Consider the following 26297-nt stretch of genomic DNA (forward strand, 5'->3'; position numbering starts at 1 on the left):
CTATGTCATTCTTTGTTTAATTTAATTTAACGCCAGGGCCACAAAGCACAATTAACAAGGCTGTGAGGAACAGCCTCGAGGTAGATCTTTTTCCTTTGAGGAAAGGGAGGGCGCGGGGCTCTTGGGAGTTGTAGTTTTTGCGGCGGTCTCCGCTGATGTCAGGGAAAGGTAAGAACTACAATTCCCGTGAGGCCGCGCGCGGGTTACTCGCACACACCGCCCCCCGCCCCCCGGCGCGTGTCCCTAGATGAAGCTGGAGGTCTGAGCGCGCGCCGGGGACTCTCTGAGCGAGCACGGAGTCAGTTTGCTCGTGGTAGCCGTGAGGGCAGATGGAGGAAAGGAGACGCTAGGGAGTGTGTGGTGATGGCAACAAGGAAAATTAAAAAAATAAACATGCACCATTGCCTCAACACTCAGGCGACTGTAAACTTGCGCTACTGCGGAGGCGTGCGGAGCGCGCTCCCGGGCTCGCGCCTCGTGCCTCGGGGACTTCAATCAGCGGAGGCGGGAAGGGGCGGGGCCGACGGCCAGGGGGCGGGGCCTAAGGCGGCGAGGGCGGCGGCGGCTGGGGCCAAGACCCAGACGTCTGGGACTGTTGTTCTGTTGCAGCGCGACTGCCTCAGTCAGCTCGTTCAAAGACCCGGACCTGGTCCGCTGGCGAGCTGGCGGCCATATCCCCTCTTTCTCCCGATTCCCTAAAGCTGCGGCAGGAGCTGGCGCAAACACCCTGCGGTTGGTCTCTGATGCCCTTCAGTGAGGAGGGGACGTCTGGACCCTGCTGAACGCGCCCCAGACCCCACCAACTCGGTGTTTTCGCTGGACCCCCGGCCTGCACACCCCAGTCTGCCTGCCATGGCTGAAAACGCAGAGGGGGACCTGAACTCCAACCTGCTCCATACCGCCTACCACACCGGGGACCCTCAGCTAGACACGGCCATCGGGCAGTGGCTCCGCTGGGATAAGGTGGGTACCTGGTCAGCCCAGCATCCGCCACCTCCTGCCGCACACCCTCCCACGCACAGTCGGCTCTTTCCTGTCCCCACCCAGGGCCTCGTAGGCTTCAGAGGAGATGGCTCGGGCAGTGGGGCGGGGGCCAGTGGAGCTGGGCGTTGCCACCCACCTATGCCTGGGCTGCCTCTGTTGGACGTCTAAACCGGGCAGAGAGACATCTGCATCGCTTCCTTTGGCAGCGCCCTGAATTGCAACCTCCCTTCCTCCCCCCTTACCCCTTCCCCTTCAAGTGCATGTCATCTCTTTTTCAAGAAAAAAAAAAAACATCATCGTAAGTTATACCCTTCACAGAGCTATTCCCTTTCCCCTTTCTCCCTTGACTTCTTCTCTGCAAACCTGAAAGAGGTTTCTGGCACCCTTCTTGGACGTTTCTAACCGCTATCCGGATGTGTTTCCACCTTCTGTCTATAGGTAGTCTCTGGTCTTTTATCACTCCTGGTATTCTCTAGTATCACCTTTTGCTCTTGAGAAAGGCAAGGGTTTTTCTTACTTCTTAATTTCATTCCCTTGCCGGCAGCTATTTTCTGCAAATATCCTAGTCAAAGAATCGTGTTTTCTAGGTTCCCTGTGACACTCCTGATACAGAATTGTTTTTGCCTTAACCATTCATCCTCTCCCCTTTCCTCCCCACCAAGTTGTTGTGATGATTAAGTCTCTTGCGGGCATACGGGATGAATTTGTGACAGCCAGAATGAAAATGCAGCTATCTTACTTGTAAAAGAGGGCCCTAGTGGCTGCAAACAGAGGAGGATAATCCAAGCTTTTGCTTTGTCAAGTGCATAAAATACATTTGTTGAAATAGAGAAGGCAGCACATTTTAAATGGAATTAATGATACTGAATTAAATAATTTGTATGGTAGTATGTGAAATCATGTTGTACAAATCAATTTCCTAAAGGGTTAGCTTTATGGAAAAGTTTTATTTTTACCTTGTTCAGTTATTCATTTAGCAAAAAATGCTGAGCACTAGGTGATGTTCCAAGCCCTCTAAAGCCCAGGAAAGACTAGTGGTAAGGAAAACAGAAAGGGTTCCTGCCCTCAACAAGTCTTTAGTTTTTGCAGATAAAGATGACCAACAAATAAGCAATTATAAGGAGATGTTTGTGTTATTTGGTCATATGCATCTTGAACATTAAAATTTTTCCTTTACAGTCTAAGCAGTGCTTCTCAAACCTTAAAGTGCTTACAGCTTACCTGGGGATTTTCAAATGCAGATTCTGATTCAGGAGGCCTGTGCTGGGGCCGAGATTGTGCTTCAGAATGATCTTTCAGGTGATAGAAATGCTGCTGGTTTGTGGACTACACTTAAAGTGGCAAGATTCTTTTTGTTCTCTTTAGATGCCAGTTTTAACTATACTTTTCCTAATGAGACTCCTGACTAACTTCTGAAAGATTGGTTGAATGAATTAATATTTATTAATTGTCCATGCTGTGCCTATATATTGTTGGGATATACTGAAATATAAACCATAAAATGCTATAAAAAAGTAATGCCAGAGTAGTTTTGGTGGCAATTAAATGGTTTATAGGCAGTCACTTATTTCAAAAGTAGGAGTAAACTGGATTGGAATGGTCAAGGAAGATTTCATGAGAAGATGGGATACATATAAAAAGAATGAGGAGAAATTTCCTTGAAAATGGAAGAGAAATTCTTAATTTATATTTAAAGTGCCGTCTACATACAAGGCACTGATTGAAAACTTGTGGGATATAGAAAGATGAAATAGATATGGATCATACCTTCAAAGACCATAGAAGAGAAGATAAAACACAAATATATACAGGGAGCAAGCAATAAATACCCTTCACAGAGGAATAGATTTAAGTAATTTTATCATTAAAAAGTAATTTCTTCATTGATCCTCTCTTAATGGGAAGGAGAAACAAAGATATGTTTTAATTGGGAAACAAAGGTGTAGCTACTATAGATTGATAACTGTACGGAAGCCAGGGTATGTCCCACGGCACAGAAATTTAGAGTGCAGAAATGTAAAATAATAGTTCAGACTGGTAGCTTTTGACACAGAGAAACTGAGTTTAACACCTGATTAATACCTATTTAGTTAAAAAAGGAACCTACCACATGCTGCCAATTCTTCATCACTCTCATGAGGCATATATTGTTGAGTCTCTGATGCCCTTATATAAGTTATAAATTGATCTGAGGGCAATTTGCTACTTGCCTTGGTCACCAAGATTACTAATTTTATTCTGGGTGGGTTGTGTAGTTTGAAAAGCATTTATGTGGAAAAAAAGTCATTTGTGCTGAGCTTTCAGAATTAAAAACTAATGAAGAGGAGGACTATGACAAGGAGAGATAGAAACTTCAATGCGTGTACTAAGAACATTTGTTTCTGCTGTAGCTTAAGGTATATAGAAATTTTGTGGAATGTATGTAAAGACCAGGTCATACATAGAAGGGCTTTTGTTTGTCTTTAGTGGCCTTGAATAAATAAAGGTGTTTACAAATGTTAACAGAAAAAAAAAAGAAAAGAAAAGAAAATAGTGCAACAAGAGGGGATTTATTGGGCAGTCTGGGGTACCCCATGTAGTTTCCACGGAGTGGCTTTCTGTTGATAAATTTACCAGTGCAGGATCTGACCTTTCCATTCCTAGGCCTTCAAACTGATTTGTTAGTCTGCCTCTTGTCAGGATGGACTCTCTCTGCTCAAGGTCACAGAAACAGATGTCTGAATTCAGAATGCAATTTTACTAACTTACAGCACAGATGTAATAGCTAAGTGAATGTGTTTCTAGTTAGGGAATTTTCTAGATGCACCATAAGAGAAGTCAAAGGATCAGAAGATTTTTGGTGATTATGAAATCAAATCACAGGGAGTCAGATATATGACATAAACCTTTAACAGCATCAGCCTGTAACAAGTGAATGCACCCATCTCCATGATGGGACTATCCTACCATTAGAACTCAACAAGGTGTTTCTCCTCTAGGCAGTGCACAGATGACTCTACTATCAGTGTTCTTTCCTGCTATGTTTTAGTGCTGACTAAGGCTCCCACCTCCTTCCTAGTTCGTTCTTTCAGTGCTTTCATACATTCTGTCAAATTACAGAGAAGTGGTGCTGGCCTGGAAGCTAGATTCTCTTTAACTTAAGAACTGTGTTCTGTTTCTGATCCACTGTGGCTTTTCTATTTGAAAGCGGTCTTATATCCAAGATATTAAGCACTGGCAAAGTTTGGGTGGGTAAGTAGGGAGTGGTACTGGGACACAGGGCAGAGCTGCTCAGCCAGCTCTAGCAGCAACCACAAAGGTGTTGAACTTCCTATATATTGACAACAATGTGGAGGCAGGAATTGGCCATGGCATTTTAAGAAATAGTTAAGTAGAACAAACTGGTCTCAGAGTGGAGGTCTGTGTTGAGAAAGAGTAGAATGTAAGGTTAAAGATAATTTAGGTTTATAAAAAGCCTGAAAATAGAAATAAAAAATTTCAGTTCAAGCCAGTGATTTTCAAATGTCTAACAGAAGTTTTCCCGAGTAAGATATAGGCCTGATAAAAAAGGTGGTGAACAAATTCCCTTTTAAATTATCATTGTGTGATGGAAAATACACCCATGAAGCACCTTTACAAAGATAGTCTAGTTTAGTTTGAGTGTGTAGAGACCCAAAGAAGTCGTGGACATTATCTAGTTGTAGAGCCTGGACTAGAGCTTGAATCTGCCACCTAGCTCAAATCCAATTTTTATGATACTAGTTTATATCACATTTTTTTGTTCACCTTTTTTTAATACTTAATTTGGCATTTAATCAGTCAAGAGTACATATGGCTTTATTAATTCAGGGAAATGTTAGTACTTATTCCTTGAATTTATTTGTGTAATATTTCAACCTTTGTAAAGTGCTTAGTCTCATTTGATATTCTCAGCAGCAGTGTGTTAGGCAGGTACTATTATCCCCATTTTCATAAGTGAAGAAACTTAGGCTCAGAAAAGGAAAGTGACCTGCCCAAGAGTACATGGCTTTTAAGTGGTAGAGTTGAAACTCATACCTACGTCATCTGACTTTTACTCTTATCAGTGTAGTAGACTCCACAAACCAAATCTTTAAAAATGTAGTCACATCATAAACAAAGTTTCAAGGACCTCATTAAAACCATTTTATTGGCTTTTGTAAAGCTGGAGTAGGGTATAATATTCTGCAGAATAAATTGTCATGGGTTCCTTTTTCTTTAAAGAGCTAAATTTTCTGCTCAACAGTTGCTTTGGTCTCCTTGACAACAATATTCTTCCTCTGTCCAAGAAATTTAGTACATATGAGTGTTTGAATGTTTATTTCTTTTTTTAGAATTAAAATCATTTTTTCTTTTTATATTTCCTACATTTTCTCCTCCGTTTCCATTATTTTATTTTCAATTTGCTTTTATTTATTTTGAAGAAATACATGCTTGTGGTCTTAAAAAGATAGTACAGAAGGGACTATAATGGAAAGCAGTGTTCCTAATTACCTCTTCCTCAGTTTGCTCCTTAGAGGCCATTTTTTAAACAGTTTTTTAGTTACTTTTGTGGTTACTATGACAAGACTAATATGCTGGTACCAATATTTCTTGATTTGTTTTAAAGCATTAGATATTCTCTGTAAAATATATGCCTGTGCTATGAAAAATGATAGCTCACTCATACTATTCTCTATGCCTCCTAAATTTTTTTTGTTTTTTTTAAAGACAGGGTCTCACTCTGTCATCCAGGCTGGGCTACAGTGGCACAATCTTAGCTCACTGCAGTCTGGAACTCCTGGGCTCAAGGCATGCACCACAACCTCAACTCCTCCTAAATTTTGATAGTTATGCTATTAGTTTTCATTATTGTCTTGAAAATTTAAATAATTAGTGCTAGCAAAGTCTACAGGACAATAAGCTCAACTCACAAACACAGAGCTCCCAACTGGCCATTCTACTTAAGGGGAGACTGGCAGAAGAAGTACTTTATACACAAAATTGGAGAAAACCCACACCAGCTTCCCAGAAAAATCTATTGACTATCCAAGGATCAAGCTATATCAACAAAATAAGTTGCATGAAAAATGTTAGAGCAATCTACCCAGAAAAAAACAGATAAATCAGGGAGCATAAGAATTTACAATTTTCTAATTAAATTACACAATGATTTCATCAAATAAGGAAAGATGCCATAAAAAAAGGAACAGGAAACAAGAATGAGCTCTTGGAAATTAAGGAAAAAAACATGATTATACCCCACCCCTGCCAAATGTAATAGAAGATATAAAAGTTAAAGTTGTGGAAACATAGCAAAAGGAGAGATGAGAGAAGTTGACGTGGGGTAACTGCCCCAGGAGTCCAATGTAAAGAAATCCTAGATGACAGCAGTGTACTAGATCCACTTTAGGCATCAATAAATATGTCTTGAAAGAGAATTCAACATCTATGCCATAAATAGTAAAAAGCTGGAAGATGTCAGTGATGTGGTGAATATGGCTTGTTATTTCTGTCAACAGCATCATCAAAAAAAGAAAAGCAATTACCCATGGAAGGATGGAAAGAAGGGAAGGAGGGAGGGAAGGAGGAAGTAAGAAAGGAGGGAGGGAGGGTGGGAATAAAGGAAGGAAGGAAAGACCCAAATAAGCAAGGAAGGAAGAACAAACCTGAATAAGTAAGTTATGGTCCAAAAATGAAGCAAACTAAAATGGGACATGATTTTGAACAATTAATTGATGGAGCTTAAGAAAAAAAAATCCATTTGATCTCAACACCTTCAGATGACACAGGTGTACCTGGAGAGAAAGTAATTTAATCTGTAGAACCCACTACTGGGATCTACAGTGAACAATATTTAGATGGTCTTAACATAGTGCTTACATTATTTTCAACTTTGAGAATCAATTAGAGGACAAAACACAAGATTTAATTTTTTTATTGTAAAAACATGTAACATAAGTTACCATCTTGACCATTTTTAAGTGTACAGTTCATTAGTGTTTCTAAGTTCATTTACATTGTCATGCAACAGATCTCCAGAACTTTTTCATCTTGCTAAACTGAAACTCCATAGCCATTAAACAATACCCCATTTCCTCCTCCTCCCAGCCCCTGACAACCAGCGTTCTACTTTCTGTTTCTATGAATTTGACTACTCTGGGTACCTCATATAAGTGGAATCATACAGTATTTGTCTTTTTGCGACTGGCTTATTTCATTCAGCATAATGTCCTCTTGGTTCAGCCACGCTGTAGACAAGATTTAATTTTGATTATAGAACAAAATATAGATGTTATCAGCATATTTTGGGTTTTGGCTTATTATGCTTTGTTTCATGCTACTTTTTGTCTTTCAGGAATTTGTTGAAATTGCATCCACTCCTCAGTACCCACTGACACCTTGCTGTAGTTCTTTTTACATTGTGGGTTTAGTCCTTTTATTCTTTAACTGTCATATGATTAATAATAAGTTCTCAGGAGGGAGAAGAGAAAAGTGTTTAAGTCCTTTATCCTGAACTAAAACTCTCTATTATTTTTTCAAATTAACAAAAATGTACTTGAAACTGGAAACAGCCAAGATGTTGGTGAATGAATAACAAACTGTGGTATATCCATACAATGGAATATTATTCAGTGATTAAAAGAAATGAACTGGCAAGGCACAAAAAGAAATGAGCTAATGAAGCCATGAAAAAACATGGAAGAACTTTAAATGCAGATTGTTTACTGAAAGAAGCCAATGTGAAAAAGCTACATAATGTATGATTCCAGTTATACCTCAGTCTGGAAAAAGGCAAAACCATAGAGAAGACAGTAAAAAGATCAATGGTTACCAGAGGGTAGAATGAAGGGATGAATAGGCACACGAAGGATTTTGGGGGCAATGAAGCTATTCTGTATGATCCGTAAATGATGGATACATGTCATTATACATTCATCAAAATCCATTGTATTTTATAACACAAGGAGTGAACCCTGATGTAAACTAAAGACTTTAGTTAATAATAATATATCAATATTGGATTATAACAAATTTACCACAATAATACAAAATGTTAATAGGGGAAACTAAAAGGAGGATACATGAGAACTTCCTGTACTATCTGTTCAATTTTCTGTAAACCTACAACCGCTTTAAAAAATTGTCTATTATTGAGGGTGGTGGGAGGGATGTAATAAAATTGTCTATTATTTTTAAATATATATAATTAAAAGGGAAGAAATTCATATTTTTTCATACCTTTTTTGAAAATTGTCATATAGGCAATTTTCGTATAGACAATTTTCAAAATAGGTAGACTGGCTACTTCTGCTTGTTATTTGGTGGCCTTCTTTGTCCTATTTTTTGTTTCATAAAATATTTTTGTTTAATTCCTTTAAGTTTTCCACAAGGCCATTGGAAAGCCTATTCAAATATATCTTTGATCTAGAATTATTTTCCCTCTCTCTTCCTCTCCTCTTATTTAAAAAATGGAGAATCTAATAAAAAGGAAATTATCATTATTTGATTCTTCCAGATTTTACTCATGAGATACATTGAATAGCAAAAGAATGTAAATATCATATATATTTCATTAGCTGAGATTTTAATGGTACCTCCCTAAATAATCTAAATTAGACTTTATTCATCTGTCCTTTTGGAGAAAGAGCATGACTGGTTTATTTCATTGTTTTTACCTAATTCATATCTGATTGGTTTTTTAGAAATATTTCCCCCAAAAATGTTGATTAGTAATTTAGTGCAGATTTTACTGAGTATCTTTTCATGTCAATTGCTCTCTGCATTACTGCCAATTAGTACTGAGGCTGCTGCCCTCTGGTGTGGGGAGTTAGTAGAGAAAATGATTTATGCTGGTGGAGAAGAATAGGCAGACATTGAGCAGGATAGTGTTGCTGATCCTGCATAGGATCTTTTCACCAAATAATTTAATGAACAATGTTTCTTATTAAAGAAAACCATGGACATTGTCATATTTGATGAAAATATGAAGAATATAATATTGTAAATGAAAAATACTATATCTCTCAGATTCAAAGGCATTTTAGCTTTTAGGTAATCAGAACCTACCTTGTTAGAAAATCTTTAATGTAAGCAGTGGTTTTATTTTGTGCTGCTGCTTCAGAATTTTTTCATGTAATTTTATGTCTGAAATATTTCATTATTTATGCTAGTGAAAATTAGAAAAAACCTAAATGCTCACCAATTTAGGAATGGTTAAATAAACTGGAACACTCTACAGTAAAAGAATAACATAAATCTGTATGTATTAAAAGGACCTCCAAGATATGTAGATACAGATAAATAGATAGGTATATAGGTCTATATTTTTTTATTTATTTTTTTTATTATTTTGTTGTCTCTTTGTTTGTTTGTTTGTTTTTATTATTTCAGCATATTGTGGGGGTACAAAAGTTTAGGTTACGTATATTGCCCTTGGCCTCCCACCCCCTCGAGTCAGAGCTTCAAACGTGTCCATCCCCTAGACAGTGCGCATCACACTCATTATGTATGTATACACCCATCCCCTCCCGCACCCACATCTGCCCAACACCCAATCAGGGTTATTCCTGAATGTGCTCTTAGGTAATGATCAGTGAAACCAATTTGATGGTGAGTACATGTGGTGCTTATTTTTCCATTCTTGGGATACTTCACTTAGTAGAATGGGTTCCAACTCTATCCAGGAAAATATAAGAGGTGCTATATCACCATTGTTTCTCATAGCTGAGTAGTGCTCCATGGTATACATATACCACATTTTATTAATCCACTCATGTATTGATGGGCACTTGGGTTGTTTCCACATCTTTGCAATTGTGAATTGTGCTGCTATAAACATTCAGGTGCAGATGTCTTTGTTATAGAATGTCTTTTGTTCTTTTGGGTAGATGCCCAATAATGGGATTGCTGGATCAAATGGTAGGTCTACTTGTATCTGTTTAAGGTATCTCCATATTGCTTTCTACAGAGGTTGCACTAGTTTGCAGTCCCACCAGCAGTGTATGAGTGTTCCTGTCTCTCTGCATCCACGCCAAGATTTATTGTTATGGGACTTTTTGATAAAGGCCATTCTCACTGGAGTTAAGTGATATCTCATTGTGGTTTTGATATGCATTTCCCTGATGATTAGAGATGTTGAGCATTTTTTCATATGTTTGTTGGCCATTCTTCTATCTTCTTTTGAAAAATTTCTATTCATGTCCTTTGCCCACTTTTTGATAGGGTTGTTTGATTTTTTTCTTGCTGATTTTCCTGAGTTCTATATAGATTCTAGTTTTCAATCCTTTATTGGATGTGTAGCATGTGAAAATTTTTTCCCATTCTGTAGGTTGTCTGTTTGCTCTCGTGACTGTTTCTTTGGCTATGCAGAAGCTTTTTAATTTAATCAGGTCCTATTTATTTATTTTTGTTGTTGCTGTGATTGCCTTTGGGGTCTTCTTCATAAATTCTTTGCCTAGGCCAATGTCTATAAGAGTCTTTCCCACATTTTCTTCTAGAAGTCTAATAGTTTCACACCTAAGGTTTAAGTCTGTTATCCACTGTGATTTGATTTTTGTGAGAGGTGAAAGGTGTGGGTCTTGTTTCAGTGGTGTGGGTCTTGTTTCAGTCTGCTACATGTGGCTATCCAGTTTTCCCAGCACCATTTATTGAATAAGGAATCTTTTCCCCAGTGTATGTTTTTGTCTGCTTTGTCAAAGATTAGATGGCTATATGAGGATAGTTTTATATCCGGATTTTCTGTTCTGTTCCACTGGTCTGTGTCCCTGTACTTATGCCAATACCACGCAGTTTTAATAACCACAGCCTTGTACTATAGTTTGAAGTCTGGTAAATTAATACCTCCCATTTTGTTCTTATTGCTTAAAATTGCTTTTGCTAAACGGGGTCTTCTCTGGTTCCATACAAAGAGTATAATTATTTTTTCTATATCTGTGAAAAATGATGTTGGTAATTTAATAGGGATTGCATTGAATCTGTAGATCACTTTGGGTAGTATAGACATTTTTTAACAATGTTGATTCTTCCGATCCACCCTTCCAGCTTTTTAAGTTGTTTTCACTAGAAGGGTTGACCATAAAAATCTAATCCAGCATTACCAGCACCAGAAGTCTCAGTGCCAGTGCTTTAAATTTATATTTGCTGTTATGTGATTTTAATTCTCATGAAATGATCCTATAACAAAGCATATATATATCTTGCAATGGAAATTTCTAGCAAATTTTGTCTTTCACTATTGTGATCTAGTAAATTTTTTTAAAAAAATTTATTGTATGTATTTAAGGAATACAACATGATATTATAGGATATATATAGATAGTAAAAAGATTACTGTAGTGAAGCAAATTAACATATCCATCATTTCACATACTTATTCAATGTGATCTAGTAAATTCTTAATTACCAGTGATAATAAAGAGGAATTAATAAGACAGGCAGAAAAAAATACAGAAATAAAAACACACTTAGGCCGGGCACAGTGGCTCATGCCTGTAATCCTGGCACTCACGGAGGCCAAGGCAGGAGGATCGCTTGAGATCAGGAGTTGGAGGCCAGTCTGAGCAAGAACAAGACCCCATCTCTACTAAAAATAGAAAAAATTAGCTGGGTGTGGTAGTAGATGCCTTTAGTCCCAGCTACTCAGAAGGCTTAGGCAGGAGGATCACTTGAGCTCAGGAGTTTGAGGTTGCTGTGAGCTAGGCTGATGCCATGGCACTCTAGCCCAGGTGACAGAGTGAGACTCTGTCTCAAAAAAAAAAGAAAAAAAGAACAAAGCATGGAATGACAAAAGGACAGGGAGAAAATAAAAAAGAAGATATGAGACATAAGATGATACGGTGAAAAGGTCTAATATGCATTTAAAGTCTCTTAAGAAGAGGAAAGAGACAATGGGCCAGGAGCAATAGTTTAAGAGATAAGGGCTATAAAATTTCTTAAATTGATGAATGACATCATTGAACGGATTAAGAGTTTGGGTTTAATTTCTGTTCTCTAAACTCTTGTCCCTGATTATATAAGTCATCCTTCCATATAAGGAAATAAATAACAATCACATTTTTCCTTTTGGTTTTATTTTTCTATGCATATATGTATCCATTTTATAAATTTGGAATCATATCACACATGGTTCATGTACTTCCCTCCTTAATATATCGTAAGTTTTTGCATATCACTAAAATTCTAGTATCATTTTAATATACTATTCTAATGTATATCATACTTTAGCCAATTTTTGTAATTGTAATTTGCTTACAGTTTTTTTTATTATTAATGGAAACAACAGATTTAGTGAATATCCTCATGACTAAGTCTTTTTTTTTCCTTTTTTAAATTTTTTATTTCAGCATATTACGAGAGTACAAATGTTTAGGTTACATATATTGTCTTTGCCTCGCCCGAGTCAGAGCGTCAAGGGTGTCCATCCCCCAGACAGTGCAAACTGCACCCATTAGTTGTGAATATACCCGTCCCCTCCTACCTCCTCCCCTCCTCATCTGCTCAACACCCAATGAATGTTACTACTACCTTATAACTAAATCTTAACTTGCAACCATGATTATTTCCTTGGGATAAATTTCTAGAAGAATTGCTAGATCAAAGACCATTTAATACTTAAGCTATTTATAGCACTGGCAAATTGTCATCTGAGATATTGTATCGATTTATAGTCCCTCTGTGGCAGGTTGTATTTTTCAAAGATGGCTGCACCTATATACCTATATATCCCATTCTATGTGCCCTTCTTACCATGTGACTTTGGCACTCCACAATTGAAAGGTGGGATATATGTTCCCTCTCCTGGAACCTGGTAGGGAACCTCAAAAAAGGGCAATGGAAGTGAAGCTGCCTGACTTCTAAGGCTGGGCCATAAAAGGTAATATGACTTCCCCCTGGCTTGCTTGCTCATGGGACACTCGTCCTTGGAACCCAGCATTGTGAGGAAGCCCAGGCCACAAGGAGTTGCCTTGATAAGTGCTCCATTTAACAGCCCAAGCTTGGTTCCAGCCTATAGCTAGTGTCACTGCTGGATATATGAGTAAACAAGCCTATAGGTGATTCCAGCACCCAGTCTTCAAGTCTTACAGCTGACGCCCCAAACAACATGGAACAGAGACACAGCTTTCCTGGCTGTGCCCTTTCGGAATTCCTAACCCACAGAAACTGGCAAAGGTAATAAATAATTTTTTTTTTTTTTTTTTGAGACAGGGTCTTACTCTGTCACCCATACTAGAGTGCAGTAGTATCATCATAGCTCACTGCAACCTCAAACTCCTAGGCTCAAGTGATCCTCTGCCTCAGCCTCCCAAGTAGCTGGAACCACAGGTGTGTACCACCACGCCCTGCTAATTTTTTTATAATATATTTTTTTAGAGACAGGGTCTCCCTGTGTTGCTCAGGTTAGTCTCAAACTCCTGGCCTCAAGTGATCCTCCCACCTCAGCCTCCCAAAGTGCTGGGATTACAGGTGTGAGCCACCACATCAGGTCATAAATGATTATTGATTTAAGCCACTAAGTTTGAAGTAGTCTGTTACCCAGCCATATTAAGTATTATACCCTCCCTCTCCAGCACTGAGCTTACTTATATTAAAAACTCTTAATAAATCTTTAGGTGAAAAAGAGTATCTTGTTCTTAATTTCATTTTCTTGGTTACTAGGAAGAGACTATTGGGTAGGAAAGCAATGGTTGGCATGTTGGGTGTAGATATCGTTTCAAACTCAGTAAGTCTAACACTGAATTCATTCTCTACTCCTAACTTATTCCTCACCCTCCTCCCTCCACAATCTGATTCCTACTCATTTTTCACCTTTCAGTTCAGATATTACTAATTCTACTTAGCTTTCCCTGACTCTGCTTTCTACCCTTCAATCCATTCTGAGTTAGAGACTTAACCTGTGTGCTTCTCTTTTAATACTTACTCCTCTTTTAATACTTCTCATATTCTATGTGGTAATTGTCCATTTATTCATCCTTATACCTCACTAGAACTTAAGCTTTGTGAGGACAGAGACAGTGTCCTCTTGTTCCCTATGGTATCACGTGTGTCTGGCATATATTATGTGCTTAATAAGTAGGTACTTCAAAAGTAATTCAACAAACATTTGTTGAGTGACTACTGTGTGCCAGGTTCTTTTCTCAGTGCTGAAGATGCAATAATAATTAAAACAAAGGGAATATATATTACATTTATATATATATGTCATATATATAAATGTTATATATATTTGAGTGATTACATAAAGTGTGTATTTGTGATTTAATTTATCCTCAAAGAAAAACATGAATTATATTTTGCCCTTAGGCCTTTATCTTAAAAAATATATACGCTTAATTAGGAAATTTGTTTCTATTGGGAGTTCTTATATTTGATTATAAAATTTAAACATTCTAATATTTTCTTTTTCTCATATTAACTTTTCCTGAAAGAACATGGCTATTTTGCTGATATTATGAATCACAATCAGTGAACGCATATTAAGGATGTTCTATGTACAACATACAGTTTAGGTATTGTGGAAGATAGCTCCAAGGAAGGCTAGAAAATATATTCTAGCCATGTGCTGAGAAAGAAGAGTAAAACATTTTTCCTATTTTTTACAGGCAAGGATACTAGAGTGAAATTAACTGTTTTAGGACATAAAGCATTTATTGATGCTACTGACTAGAGCCCTTGAACTTTGTATACTTAGTACCTCACATAATCATGTCTGGGTAAAACCTGTAAAGCTTTTTTTTTTTTTAAGACCAGGTCTATGTAGCCTTGAGTTTTGAAATAAAGTTAACATTTTTATTTTAATCATTCACACTAATCTTGGCATATCTAATATACTTATAATAACTTGTTATATTTCAAAGCTTATCTTTTACTTTTGGGGTAGTTAGCATCTTCATTTCCTAGATATGATTTTTGTATTCATTAAGCAATTATTATTCAAGTAAATTTCATTTTATATGACAGATACAGTCATTCAAACCTTTTATCTAAGCCAATGTAATTTATGCTAATTTTTACCAAGTTTTTAAAGGTAGGGAAATTAAATTTAGAATTACACAAAAATCCTTTAAATGGGAAAGAAATAATTAATTGGTTTAACATGAATATATTTTGAACTTAATAAGGAAGCATCTGACTTGGAAAACCTGTCCTGCTCCCGGACTCTACATTTGGATCTTTAAGCTGGCTGACCCTCAGAAGTAAATGTCAGCTATGTTTACCCTTCAGATTTTCAGATTGCAGTTTCCTATTTTAACTTCTGTTTAGAAATAAACTAAAACATTTTTTTCTCTGTAGTTATATAAAACTGATATTTATTGTTTAGACATAAGTCTCTGTGAGTAACATTTTAAAAATGTTTATACTTGTATAAGAATTATTAAAATATTAGGTTTATAAAATAAGCAGGAAAGAATATTTATAGGTAAACTCCTCATTGGCAAATTTGATTACTTTTTAAACACATTTTTATACACATTTATATTTATTACACATAAATAATACAGAAGTCCCTAATTAGAATAGGTTCAGAAAAACTTGAGTGAATCCAAAATGATCCTTTATAAGTGAATGCTAATACTTTCATTTGAGACAGACAGAGTTGGTGTGATTTTGTTCTGGTGTGTAGCTTTCTTCATACCTATGAAAGTTTGTAAGAAGTCAAGTTTGTTAAAAGCACTTCGATTAATATATACTTAACGTGGTTTTTTTAAATCAATTCTTTCATGTTTTCTTTGAATTTGGGCCTTATGGTTCTACAATATGGAAAGAATCTCCATGAGTATTATGTAAGAAGATACTTTCTTTTCTTCATTTCAGCCATGTAAAGTTGCAGCAATCCATAGGATTAGAACCTAAAGGAAAATTTTTGGTATACAGGTAAAATTTAAAAATAATGCATGGCTTTATTCTATATTCTGTAGCTTACTGATTTCATACTAAACAATTAGCTTTATAACTGATGAGGTATAGAAAATGCTAGTAGTCACTAAAATCTCTGGATTTTCTGCAGGATTACTTTTTTGTGATACTATAATTATTAGGATTCTAAGATATACTAGTTAAGAGCAAATTTAATCCAGATTGAATGCATTTACTTTCTAAATAATTTTCATTTTATATAATAGGTCATTAAGTATATTTCTGAAAAATAGGTAAATCAAATAACTCTTCTACTGACTTAAATTATAATGTAATTATATACATTATATATAATGTAATTAGAGATGTTTTTTCTAATAATTACCATCAGTTGAACAATTGTTTTTCTTTTTTGGCTGACCAAGCTTCTCTTACCGTCAAGTAATGACCAAATTGTAAATAAAAGAGGAGATTTAGAAAGCAAATAATAATTTCCATTTAAGGAAGCTCCAATGTAAGTTTCACAGATTCAGATCTTATTAATAGCTTTCTCTGGGTAGAAAAAGGAGAACAATTTGTGAGGTAAAAAGACTTCACATAGACACACAAGTAGTAATTTTTCTCAGCTATCATGAATACGTAACTAGTTTTTACCATAAACAAAAGTAATATATATGTAAAATATCCAAACAGCACCTGGGCTGTACAATAAAAATAAGTCACTTTTCTACCTTAAACCCTATCCTTAATATCCCCTTCAAAAGTAATGACTATTTTTTAGTCTCTTACATTGGCATGGAATATTTCTAGGTGATACATAAGTATATGTATACCTCTTTATATATAAATTAAAAGAGTTTATATACTCTTCTGCTTTCCTTTTCATTTACTATATCTGAGTTCTACATGGAAATTTCATTTTAAAAATAATTTTCTTATAACTCTATTTTCATATATGATAGTTTATAAAAATCGTGATTTAAAGATTTTAGCAACAAAATACAAATATTAATTTCATCATCTGAATAGAAAATATATGATAATTATGACTACACAGATAGCTTTTTAAGTTATATTTTTAAAAGTCTGTAACATCGGCATCTAGTTTAATGTCTAGTTTTTAAATAGTGAAAAAAACTGAATTTAAAGTAGATTTCAAATGCTTGTTATCATAATTGTTGAGCTCTTTTTACCATACAGATTTACTTACATGTCTAACACATCATGATTCTTTATCCAGTTTTATTTTTCTCTAACTTACAAACCTTTTAAGAACCAGGAATTAGGTTAGTACTGGTTGTGATGTTTATAATAGCGAAATGGGAGTTTTAGGCCCTACTCTAGTAGCTGTGCAGTTAAACACTGGGAATATACTCAGTATCCTAATAGCATTTATGTCTGGTAGATCATTTTTATATTTGTATACCTGTGATAAAAAGGAATATTGTTTTGCTTTATAGCTGGAGTTAAATTGTTATTAGAAGCATTATTAACCTATCTTACACAATTATTTTGTTTTTTTATAGTGAGATGGTATTGGCTTTAGAATCAGACTAACCTGGGTTCACATCCTGTCTAAATCTCTAGTACCAGCTCAGTGATACTGAGCTCGCTCTCTAATTTCATCTGTACAATAATACTACCACTAAATATGTTGCAATGAACATTCTTACATGAGTATATCTTTTGGTTCATGTGAAGGTATTGCTGTGGACAGAGAAATCTATGGGCCAAGAGGCATATGCAGTTAAAATTTAATACTTGCTGCAAATTCACTCTAGAAAGACTATCCCAATTTACATTCTTACTAACAGTATATGAAAGTGCCATGTACCTTCTACGCATGAAAAGTCCATTCAATTTTTGCCATTCTCATGCCTATCTTTAAATATTAACCCTTTCCAAGTCTCTTTGACTTCTCTATCAAATCTAGTGGTATCTTAGATATTGGAATAGTATGACAGTGGCCCAGATAATGTTATTGTTTAAATTTTTCTCTTAATAGCTATTCATATTTTAAGTAGGCTATATATTTGTTAGTGTGTATCATTTATAAAACAGAAAAACTCCTTGAGTCTAGATTTTACACATATGTAAAAACATCCATCAGTTTTAAGCAGATTAAAATTTCAGTTAATCTCATTCAGCTTCTCATAAATTTGGCCATGTGCTCTGGTTACTTTAATTTTTACTATAACCAAAAAACCATTTTGCTTAAATTATATATTAAATATGTTTTATGTCTTTATACGGGTAAATATACTGTAACATTTAACAGCTTTCAAGTATGTTGGTTTATTATCCTGAATATTCACTATCATTGTATAGACTATAGATGCAGAAGATGTAAATGGTTCGTATGGACTCAATTCTTATTAATCTTGAAGATAGAAGTTGTGTTTTATCTTGTTTTCTTAATATTTGACTCTTCTAAAAAGAAAATACTGGAAAATTCTGTGTAAATTTTACTCTTATCATAATTGCATTTCTATTTGAAACCTGATACTCTTTTGTGAAGACCATTTTTAGTCATAGCTTTTCTTGAGATTTATGAAAATAAGTTACAGTATATAACAATTAAATACAGAATCCCTAAATATAGATGTTGGCATGCCCTGCCTCACAATCCATGTTTGAATTGAATTTTTATGCTCATTGTTAACTAAATCCACATTTAATTAACATAAAAAGTTGACCTTTTTATGGTCAACTTGTGTAATAAATAAATTGAATGGTTTTCTGTGATTTTAAGGAGAGTAATGCTTATTTGGTCATTTTGAATTGCAGGTGTTGGGTAGGTAATTAATTGGTAGGCATCTTTTGTTGGCATTCATGCAATAGTTTCCCTATTCCTTCTCAAAGTTAATATAGACTATAACTTAATTGGTGTCATTTTTGACTAGGAGGTTTATTTTGGATTCGTAGCTCATAAAATTTTCTAATTGTTAGAACATTCTTTAATGTGCTATAAAAATGCTATAACAGTTAGAGATATGTAAATTGCCCTCAATAGGGCCTGGCTACTTTGGGGACTCAGTAACTGGCAGGTATTGTTTTTATTATACATACTAAGAAGTTGCACTGTGCCAGGAGCAGTGGCTCACGCCTGTAATCCTAACACTTTGGGAGGCCAAGGAGGGAGGATTGCTTGAGTCCAGGAGTTGGAGACCAGCTTGGGCAACATAGAAAGATCCCATCTCTACAAAATATTTAAAAAATCAGCTGGGAATGATGGTGCACACCTGTAGTCCTAACTACCCAGGAGGCTGAGGCAGGAAAGATCATTTGAGCCCAGGAGTTCCAGGATGCAGTGAGCCATGACTGAGCTACTGCGCTGCAGCCTGGGTGACAGAGAGTCTGTCTCTTAAAAAAAATAAAGAGGTAGCATGGTGGAATTTATAGTGAATGTAGAACCGTGTGATATATATGCATATTGGCCCTTCAGAAGGGCTTAATATTAGGACTCTGCTTGTGATCCTAGTTAAATTCTAATACTTCTTTTTTATAGAATCCCAAAACAAAAGAGCAGATTGAAAATCTATTACGAAATGGGATGAACAAGGAGCTGCGCGATCGTCTTTGTTGTCGAATGACTTTTGGGACTGCAGGACTTCGTTCTGCCATGGGGGCAGGGTTTTGCTATATTAATGACCTTACAGTAATACAGTCAACACAGGTAAGGATTATGAAGTATTGTATGTGTACTTTTTCTCAGTGTGTTTTTTTGCTTTATAAATTATATAGTCCTTTTCTAAAAAAAAAAAAAAAAAAAAGCTTTATTTCCAGTGAGGTACGCTTACATAAGTAAAAACTATAGATTTAATTCTTTTTCTTTCTTTTTATTTCTACAAATTTATGATATACATATGCAGTTTTGTTGCATACATAGATTGCATAGTGGTCAAGTCAGGGCTTTTAGGGTACTCATCATCCAAATAACATGCATTGTACTCATTAACCAATTTCTCATCTTCCTCTCCCCTCCCACTTCCTCACCCTTCTGAGTCTTCATTATCTATAATTCCACTCTCTATGTACACGTGAACACATTTTTTAGCACCCACTTATGAGGGAGAACATGCGATGTTTGTCTTTCTGTGCCTGGCTTGTTTCACTTAAGATAATGACTTCCAGTTCCATCCATGTTACTACAAGACATGATTTTAGTCTTTTTTATGGCCAAATAATATTCCATTGTGTACATATACCACATTTTCTTTATCCATTCATTCATTGGTAGACACTTATTGATTCTATATTTTTGCTATTGTAAATAGGGCTGCTATAAACATATGAGTGCAGATATCTTTTGACATATTGGTTTCTTTTTCTTTGTGTAGATACCCAGTAGTGGAATTGCTGGATTGAATGGTAGTTCAATTTTTAATGCTTTGAGAAGTCTCCACACTGTTTTCCATAAAGACTGTACTAATTTGCATTCCCACCAACAGTGTATGAGTTCCCTTTTCTCTGCATCTTTGCCAACATCTGTTACTTTTTTTTTTTTTTTTAGTAATAGCCATTTTGACTGGGGTAGGTGTTTCACTGTGGTTTGATTTGCATTTCTCTGTTGATTAGTGATATTGAGTATTTTTTCTTATACCTATTAGTCATTTGTATATTTTCTTTTGAAAAATGTCTATTCATGTGCTTTTCCCACTTTTTAATGGAATTATTTGTTTTTTTTGTTGTTGAGTGATATGAGTTCCTTGTATATTCTGGATATTAGTCCCGTGTCAAGTGAATAGTTTGCAAATATTTTCTCCTTCAACAGGTTCTCTCTTCACTCTATTGATTTCTTTTGCTGTGCCCAAGCTGTTTAGTTTAAGTCCTATTTGTTCATTTTTGTTTCTGTTTCCTGTGCTTTTGAGGTCTTAGTCATAAATTCTTAGCCTACATCAATGTCCATAAGTTTTACCTAGGTTTTCTTCTAGTATTTTTATAGTTTTGGGTCTTATGTTTTAAGTCTTTAATCCATCCTGAGTTGACTTTTGTATATGGTGAGAGATAGGAGTCCAATTTCATGCTTCTGCATATGACTATACAATTTTCCCAGTACCATTTATTGAAGAGGGTGTCCTTTCTCCAATGTATGTTTTTGTTGGCTTTGTCGAAGATCAATTGTCTGTTAATATGTGGCTTTATTTTTGGGTTCTCCATTCTGTTTCATTGATATATGTGTCCTGTAGACTAAATTCTGACCTTTGGTTTTGCCCAGGATTTATCTTAGAAGTCATTTATGTTATCTTCAAGGTCACAGACTAACTTTCTAATTAAGAGTTATTTTGCTACTGGGGAGGTTGAGGTGGGAGGATCCCTTGAGCCCAGGAGTTCAAGGCTGCAATGAGCTATGATTGTGCCACTGCACTTCACCCTAGGCAATAGAGCAAGACCTGTTCTCTTAAAAAAAATTTTTTTTTGGATGATTACTTATTTTGGCAAATGACCATTCATAAAGGTTAACCAGAGTATTTAGAAAATTAAGTTGAAAATATTTCCCTTTAACATGCTTTTCCATATCTATATGAGAGTTCTTTAAGACAGTTGTATAATGTGATACAATTTGTTTTATTTCTCTCCATTTTTATGCAATTCACTCTAGAAACAAATTGCTTCTCTTTGTAGTGAATCATCAATATTTCAAGAAATTACACTTTTGAGGCCAATAATACATTTAACGTATACTAAAAACAGTTATGAGCTAGGAATTGCTCAGTAGACATAATGCTAACTGATACTTCCAAATGGCAAATCATCTTTAGCCTTGTTCTGAGAGAATTCTCTAAAGCCAAGGGCTAATGCAGAGCCTAGGGGAGATGGGATGCCAAAATGGCTGGATAGACAGGATACCTGCCCCTCCCCCATCTCCTTTCTATTCCTCAACCAGAGATGCTTTATTTAGTTCAATGTTTTCTTATATATTGAGTTTCCTCATAAGCTTTCATTTGATGTAAAGAGGCCTTGACTTTACAAAAAGGGATGGAGGAGGAGTTTGAAAATCAATTTCTATAGAAGTGCAAATATTTGTAGGAGTTGGGTTATGTTGTGTGAAGTAGAAAAGCTAGATGGAATCTGATCTTAAGTCCCAGCCCTTTTCAGACTCTAGATATAGGGAGATAAGGTAAGATGGATTCTCATAACAGAGAATAATATGAGGCTTTATGAGGTTTTAGGATAGTATCATCATTAGAAATAAGTTGTTGAAACTAGCTGATTTGGGCTTTATTAAGTGCATGTGGGTGCAGGCACACATACACACTCACTCTTACAGGGAATATGCTGGGGAAAATAATTATACGTGAAAGACCCATGCACTGGAAGTCACTGGGGCCTTGTTTCATGCTACCATATACTTACTTAGCAGTGTTTGCCATATAATAGGTCTTCAATAAATCAGTATGACTTAGTTTTACTTGAATGAATGACCTTGGGCAAGTCATTACATGAAGCTTTAATCTTCTTCTCTTCCTTCTTTTTTTTAAAGAGATATTGAAAAACAGAAACCAAATTAGAAATGATATCTGCATTTCTTTCTTTCCAGGGTTGCTGTAAGGATTAAATGTCCCATCTTTTTTGTGAAAATAATTTGAAAGGACTGTAATAATATGAAGTGTTACTTTTTAGAGATTGTTTTTTAAAGTTAGCAAATCATTCGTAAGATAGTTAAATGGTTTCAGTTTATCATTGTGATGTTTTCCATATGAAATGCTTCATTTCATTTTTTTGTCATGCTTGACTACAAACTTTCCTAATCTGTGAGATTTTAAAGCCAAAACATTACAATTGGGATCAACCATCTTAAGAACTGTTCCAGTAAAAAAACTATGTTGCTGATTAAAAATGTTTGTGTCATAAATAGGTCGAATCTTTTGGTTGGCTTCAGTCATGATTTAGCAAGGGCTTAAAATGGTCAAAATTCTGTTCTCTAGAGCCTTCAGGTAGGAAACAATTTCTTTTGACTCTTCTAGCAATTTTTTTTTAGCTTACTGACTCTCATGTCGCATCTTTTTTTCCTAAAGTCTTATTGTATTGATTTAGTTACTAAATCGGTATTTCTGTGGTATTAAATGTGTCTGAAAATCCCCTGAATGTTTGTCGTCATACATTTGTGGATTAAACAATACTGTACCCACATTTGTAAACATGGGCATATAGATAGAAGCTAGTTCCCTAGAAGCCAATAAGCTGCACACCAAACAAAAATAAGAAATTTTAAGTCATATAAAATGCAAGCATTCGTCAGGACTAATCTTTTGTGTTTATTTGCTTCAGGGGATGTACAAATACCTTGAGAGATGTTTCTCAGACTTCAAGCAGAGAGGCTTTGTCGTGGGGTATGATACTCGGGGTCAAGTAACTAGCAGCTGCAGCAGCCAGAGGTACAGTGTTTATTGTTTCAAGGATTAAGTTGGAGTGGAATAAAACATTTAAAAAAATTTTTTGTATAGTAGTAGGATTTCTGAAACAGGATACTGTCAAATAGAATTGTGATCACATGCTAATGTATATTTTAGAGCTGAAATAGGAGAAAAAGCATTTCAAAGATAAGCTTTTATATTTTATAGGAAAGAGTAAAATCTTAAGATATTTAGAGCTCATATTTAGAATGACATAATAGCTTATATTGTAATTTTAATGTTTTGGTGAAGGCACTGGGTAGGAGTAATTATGTAGCTTATATTCTCTTATAGCCCTATTTGATTAATTTTAGGGTATTTTCATAAATAGTTAATCATGATGTAGTGATACCTTTTTTCAGGGAGTAATTAGGTGTACTGGGTTCATCAAAGTCTCTTATTTCACTTTCTTCTGTTATTTTTGCCTTCTGCAGATTTTATTTCTTAGTAAAAGAGACATTAAAGAATGAATGAAGGAAAAGAAAGAAATGGAAATGTCAATTCTCTTAATTGTTAAGCTCCTTTTTAAAATATTTAAAATTTTTCAGTTGGAGCATGAGGCTTAAATAATCAGTGATTGTAAGAATTGGCTCTATTAGGCTACTATTATTTAGAATAATTATAATATGAAACATTTATGTGGAAGATTGGTTTTTAGAAAGTATGGTAAACTAAGGACTAAATGAAATTTCTCTTTTTTTAGGCTTGCTAAACTCACTGCTGCAGTCTTGCTGGCCAAAGATGTTCCTGTGTATCTTTTTTCAAGATATGTTCCTACACCTTTTGTAGTAAGTATGTTGTATTAGTGATCATACAGTTTGCTCTTGAAAAGATTTCTTAAGTCAACTAGGATTCAAATCTATTTCATGCATATAGTTCTGGCTTGAGTGATATGAGGGACCAATGGAAGGAAAACAAGTTTTGTTTTGAGCTTATTTTCATTCAAGAAGCATTTGTTGAACTACCTGAGAACTTGATCTATAAAAGTTGACAAGTCGGCCGGGCGCGGTGGCTCACGCCTGTAATCCTAGCACTCTGGGAGGCCGAGGCGGGTGGATCGCTCGAGGTCAGGAGTTCGAGACCAGCCTGAGCAAGAGTTGACCCCGTCTCTACTAAAAATAGAAAGAAATTATATGGACAACTAAAATATATATATACAAAAAATTAGCCGGGCATGGTGGCGCATGTCTGTAGTCCCAGCTACTCGGGAGGCTGAGGCAGTAGGATCGCTTAAGCCCAGGAGTTTGAGGTTGCTGTGAGCTAGACTGACGCCACGGCACTCACCCTAGCCCGGGCAACAGAGTGAGACTCTGTCTCAAAAAAAAAAAAAAAAAAAAAGTTGACAAGTCCACAGTTATGGTGAGATATTTTAATGCTCTCCTTTCAGAAATAGATTATCAGGCAGACAAAAATGATTAAGGATAAATTTGAACATACCATTAACTGGCTTGATCTGGGGTGTGTGTGTGTAAAAACGTTGTGTTCGGTGATGGTAGGACATACATTATTATTAAGCAGAGTCACAAAGAAAGGCTCAAAAAATGCCATAGAACAGCTTATCAAGCCATATACCTAGGCCCTGATGCAATAAAATTAGAAATAAAAAAGCCCATAAACCCCCTATGTTTGGAATTTTAAAAACACATTCATAAATAGTTAATGGATTAAGGAAGATATTAATATTATAATGAAGATTAGAAACTACAGGCAGTCCTTTCTTTGCATGGCTGTGCAGGGCTGTAAAGATAGCTGTGCAAGCTAAAACCATGCAAAGTGATCTCAATAATCAATGGGAAAAATTACAATTGTTGCATGACCTTTAAAATTTTTTTTGCCCAAATATTAAAAATACCCTTACTCTTGGATAAAAATGTATAGTGAAAGGAAAAAAATGGTGAAACTAATATTTATTTTAGTACGTTGTACTTTAAAACATTAGAAACATTGAGAACAAAGGTGTTTTATTTCTTTGTAAATAAACTTATCAGGAAGTTTGATATGATGAGCAGTCCTTGCTTGTTGTCATGTACTTACAATATAAGCAAGCATCTTTTCTATGCCTAGGCAATGTTATAAGGTTGGATTAGCTTCCAGCATTTTACCCTTTGTTACTTTCAGTGTCATGAACTATCTCGGAGAGTTCCTTTAATGTGAGATCATTTTGCTGGGGTCTCTTTCTCTGGAACATTTTCATCCTTTTCATCACAGCCTTGTTCCTCATTTAATCCATATGTTCACCTTCACTAAGCTCACCTGGTTGCATATCTAGAGTCTCATGAATGGTAGCAGTGTCAGTATTCCCAGCTATTTTTTCTATAACTGTATTTACATTGATTTCAAATTTTCCTTCCACTATTATTACTTTTTGTTTCTTTGCTGACCAATGCCCACTTTCAATTATCTACTTTTATAAACTGTCTTGTGGGTTTATCTCTGGGAGACAAGGAGGCAACACAGCTAGCTGCATGCTTTGTTGTTTGTGTGAGGGTTGAATAACAGATGCCCAGTGACCTATCCCTGACAGGCTTTAAAAGAGTGACATGACTGGTCACTGATCATGATAGGTCTGTTATATACCTAGTGATCTGTGGACTGAGGAGCTAACAGCCAAGTGTGTACTTGAAGCATTTGCTTATGATTAGTATACCATGGCAACTGAAATTTGGACGTGTTGTTGGGAGACTGCTGCTATTAAACAAAAATATAGTATCAAAAATTTTTGTACATCAGAATTGTGCAAAGCAAGGACTGCCTATATGTATTGAAACTGAGCAATAATGAAAACAATAAATAGCAAAAGTTATGAGATATAGCTAAAGCCCTACTTAAAGAGAAATTGATAGCCTTAATGAATATATTAGGGAAAAAAAGATTTAAAAATAATGAGCTAAGCTTTTAACTTAATATGTTTGGGCTAAAACAGAATAAATCCAAATAAAGTAAAAAGAAGGCAATAAAGTATGAGGAAAAATCAAGTAAATAGAAAATAAAGTATCAACAAAGGCAATATTATAATGTCTTTTCCTGTTATTTAATCAAAGTTATTCTCCTCTCAAATGTATGAGTAGCTAGGAAGAAAAATGG

At 35.6% G+C, this 26297-nt stretch overlaps 1 protein-coding gene across 1 annotated transcript in view; it reads left to right on the forward strand.

The window, feature by feature from the left end:
• Positions 1–852: 852 nt before the first annotated feature.
• PGM2L1 (phosphoglucomutase 2 like 1) overlaps positions 853–26297 on the forward strand; it is a 44950-nt gene continuing 19505 nt past the window's right edge. Inside the window, exons 1-4 of the mRNA XM_069469257.1 lie at positions 853–963; positions 19325–19492; positions 23089–23195; positions 23917–24001. Of these exons, the coding sequence (XP_069325358.1) occupies positions 853–963; positions 19325–19492; positions 23089–23195; positions 23917–24001 (471 nt within the window). The remainder of the gene's footprint in view (positions 964–19324; positions 19493–23088; positions 23196–23916; positions 24002–26297) is intronic.

The sequence above is a fragment of the Eulemur rufifrons genome, chromosome 6 (genome assembly GCF_041146395.1).
Source record: "Eulemur rufifrons isolate Redbay chromosome 6, OSU_ERuf_1, whole genome shotgun sequence".
Classification (NCBI taxonomy): Eukaryota; Metazoa; Chordata; class Mammalia; order Primates; family Lemuridae; genus Eulemur; species Eulemur rufifrons.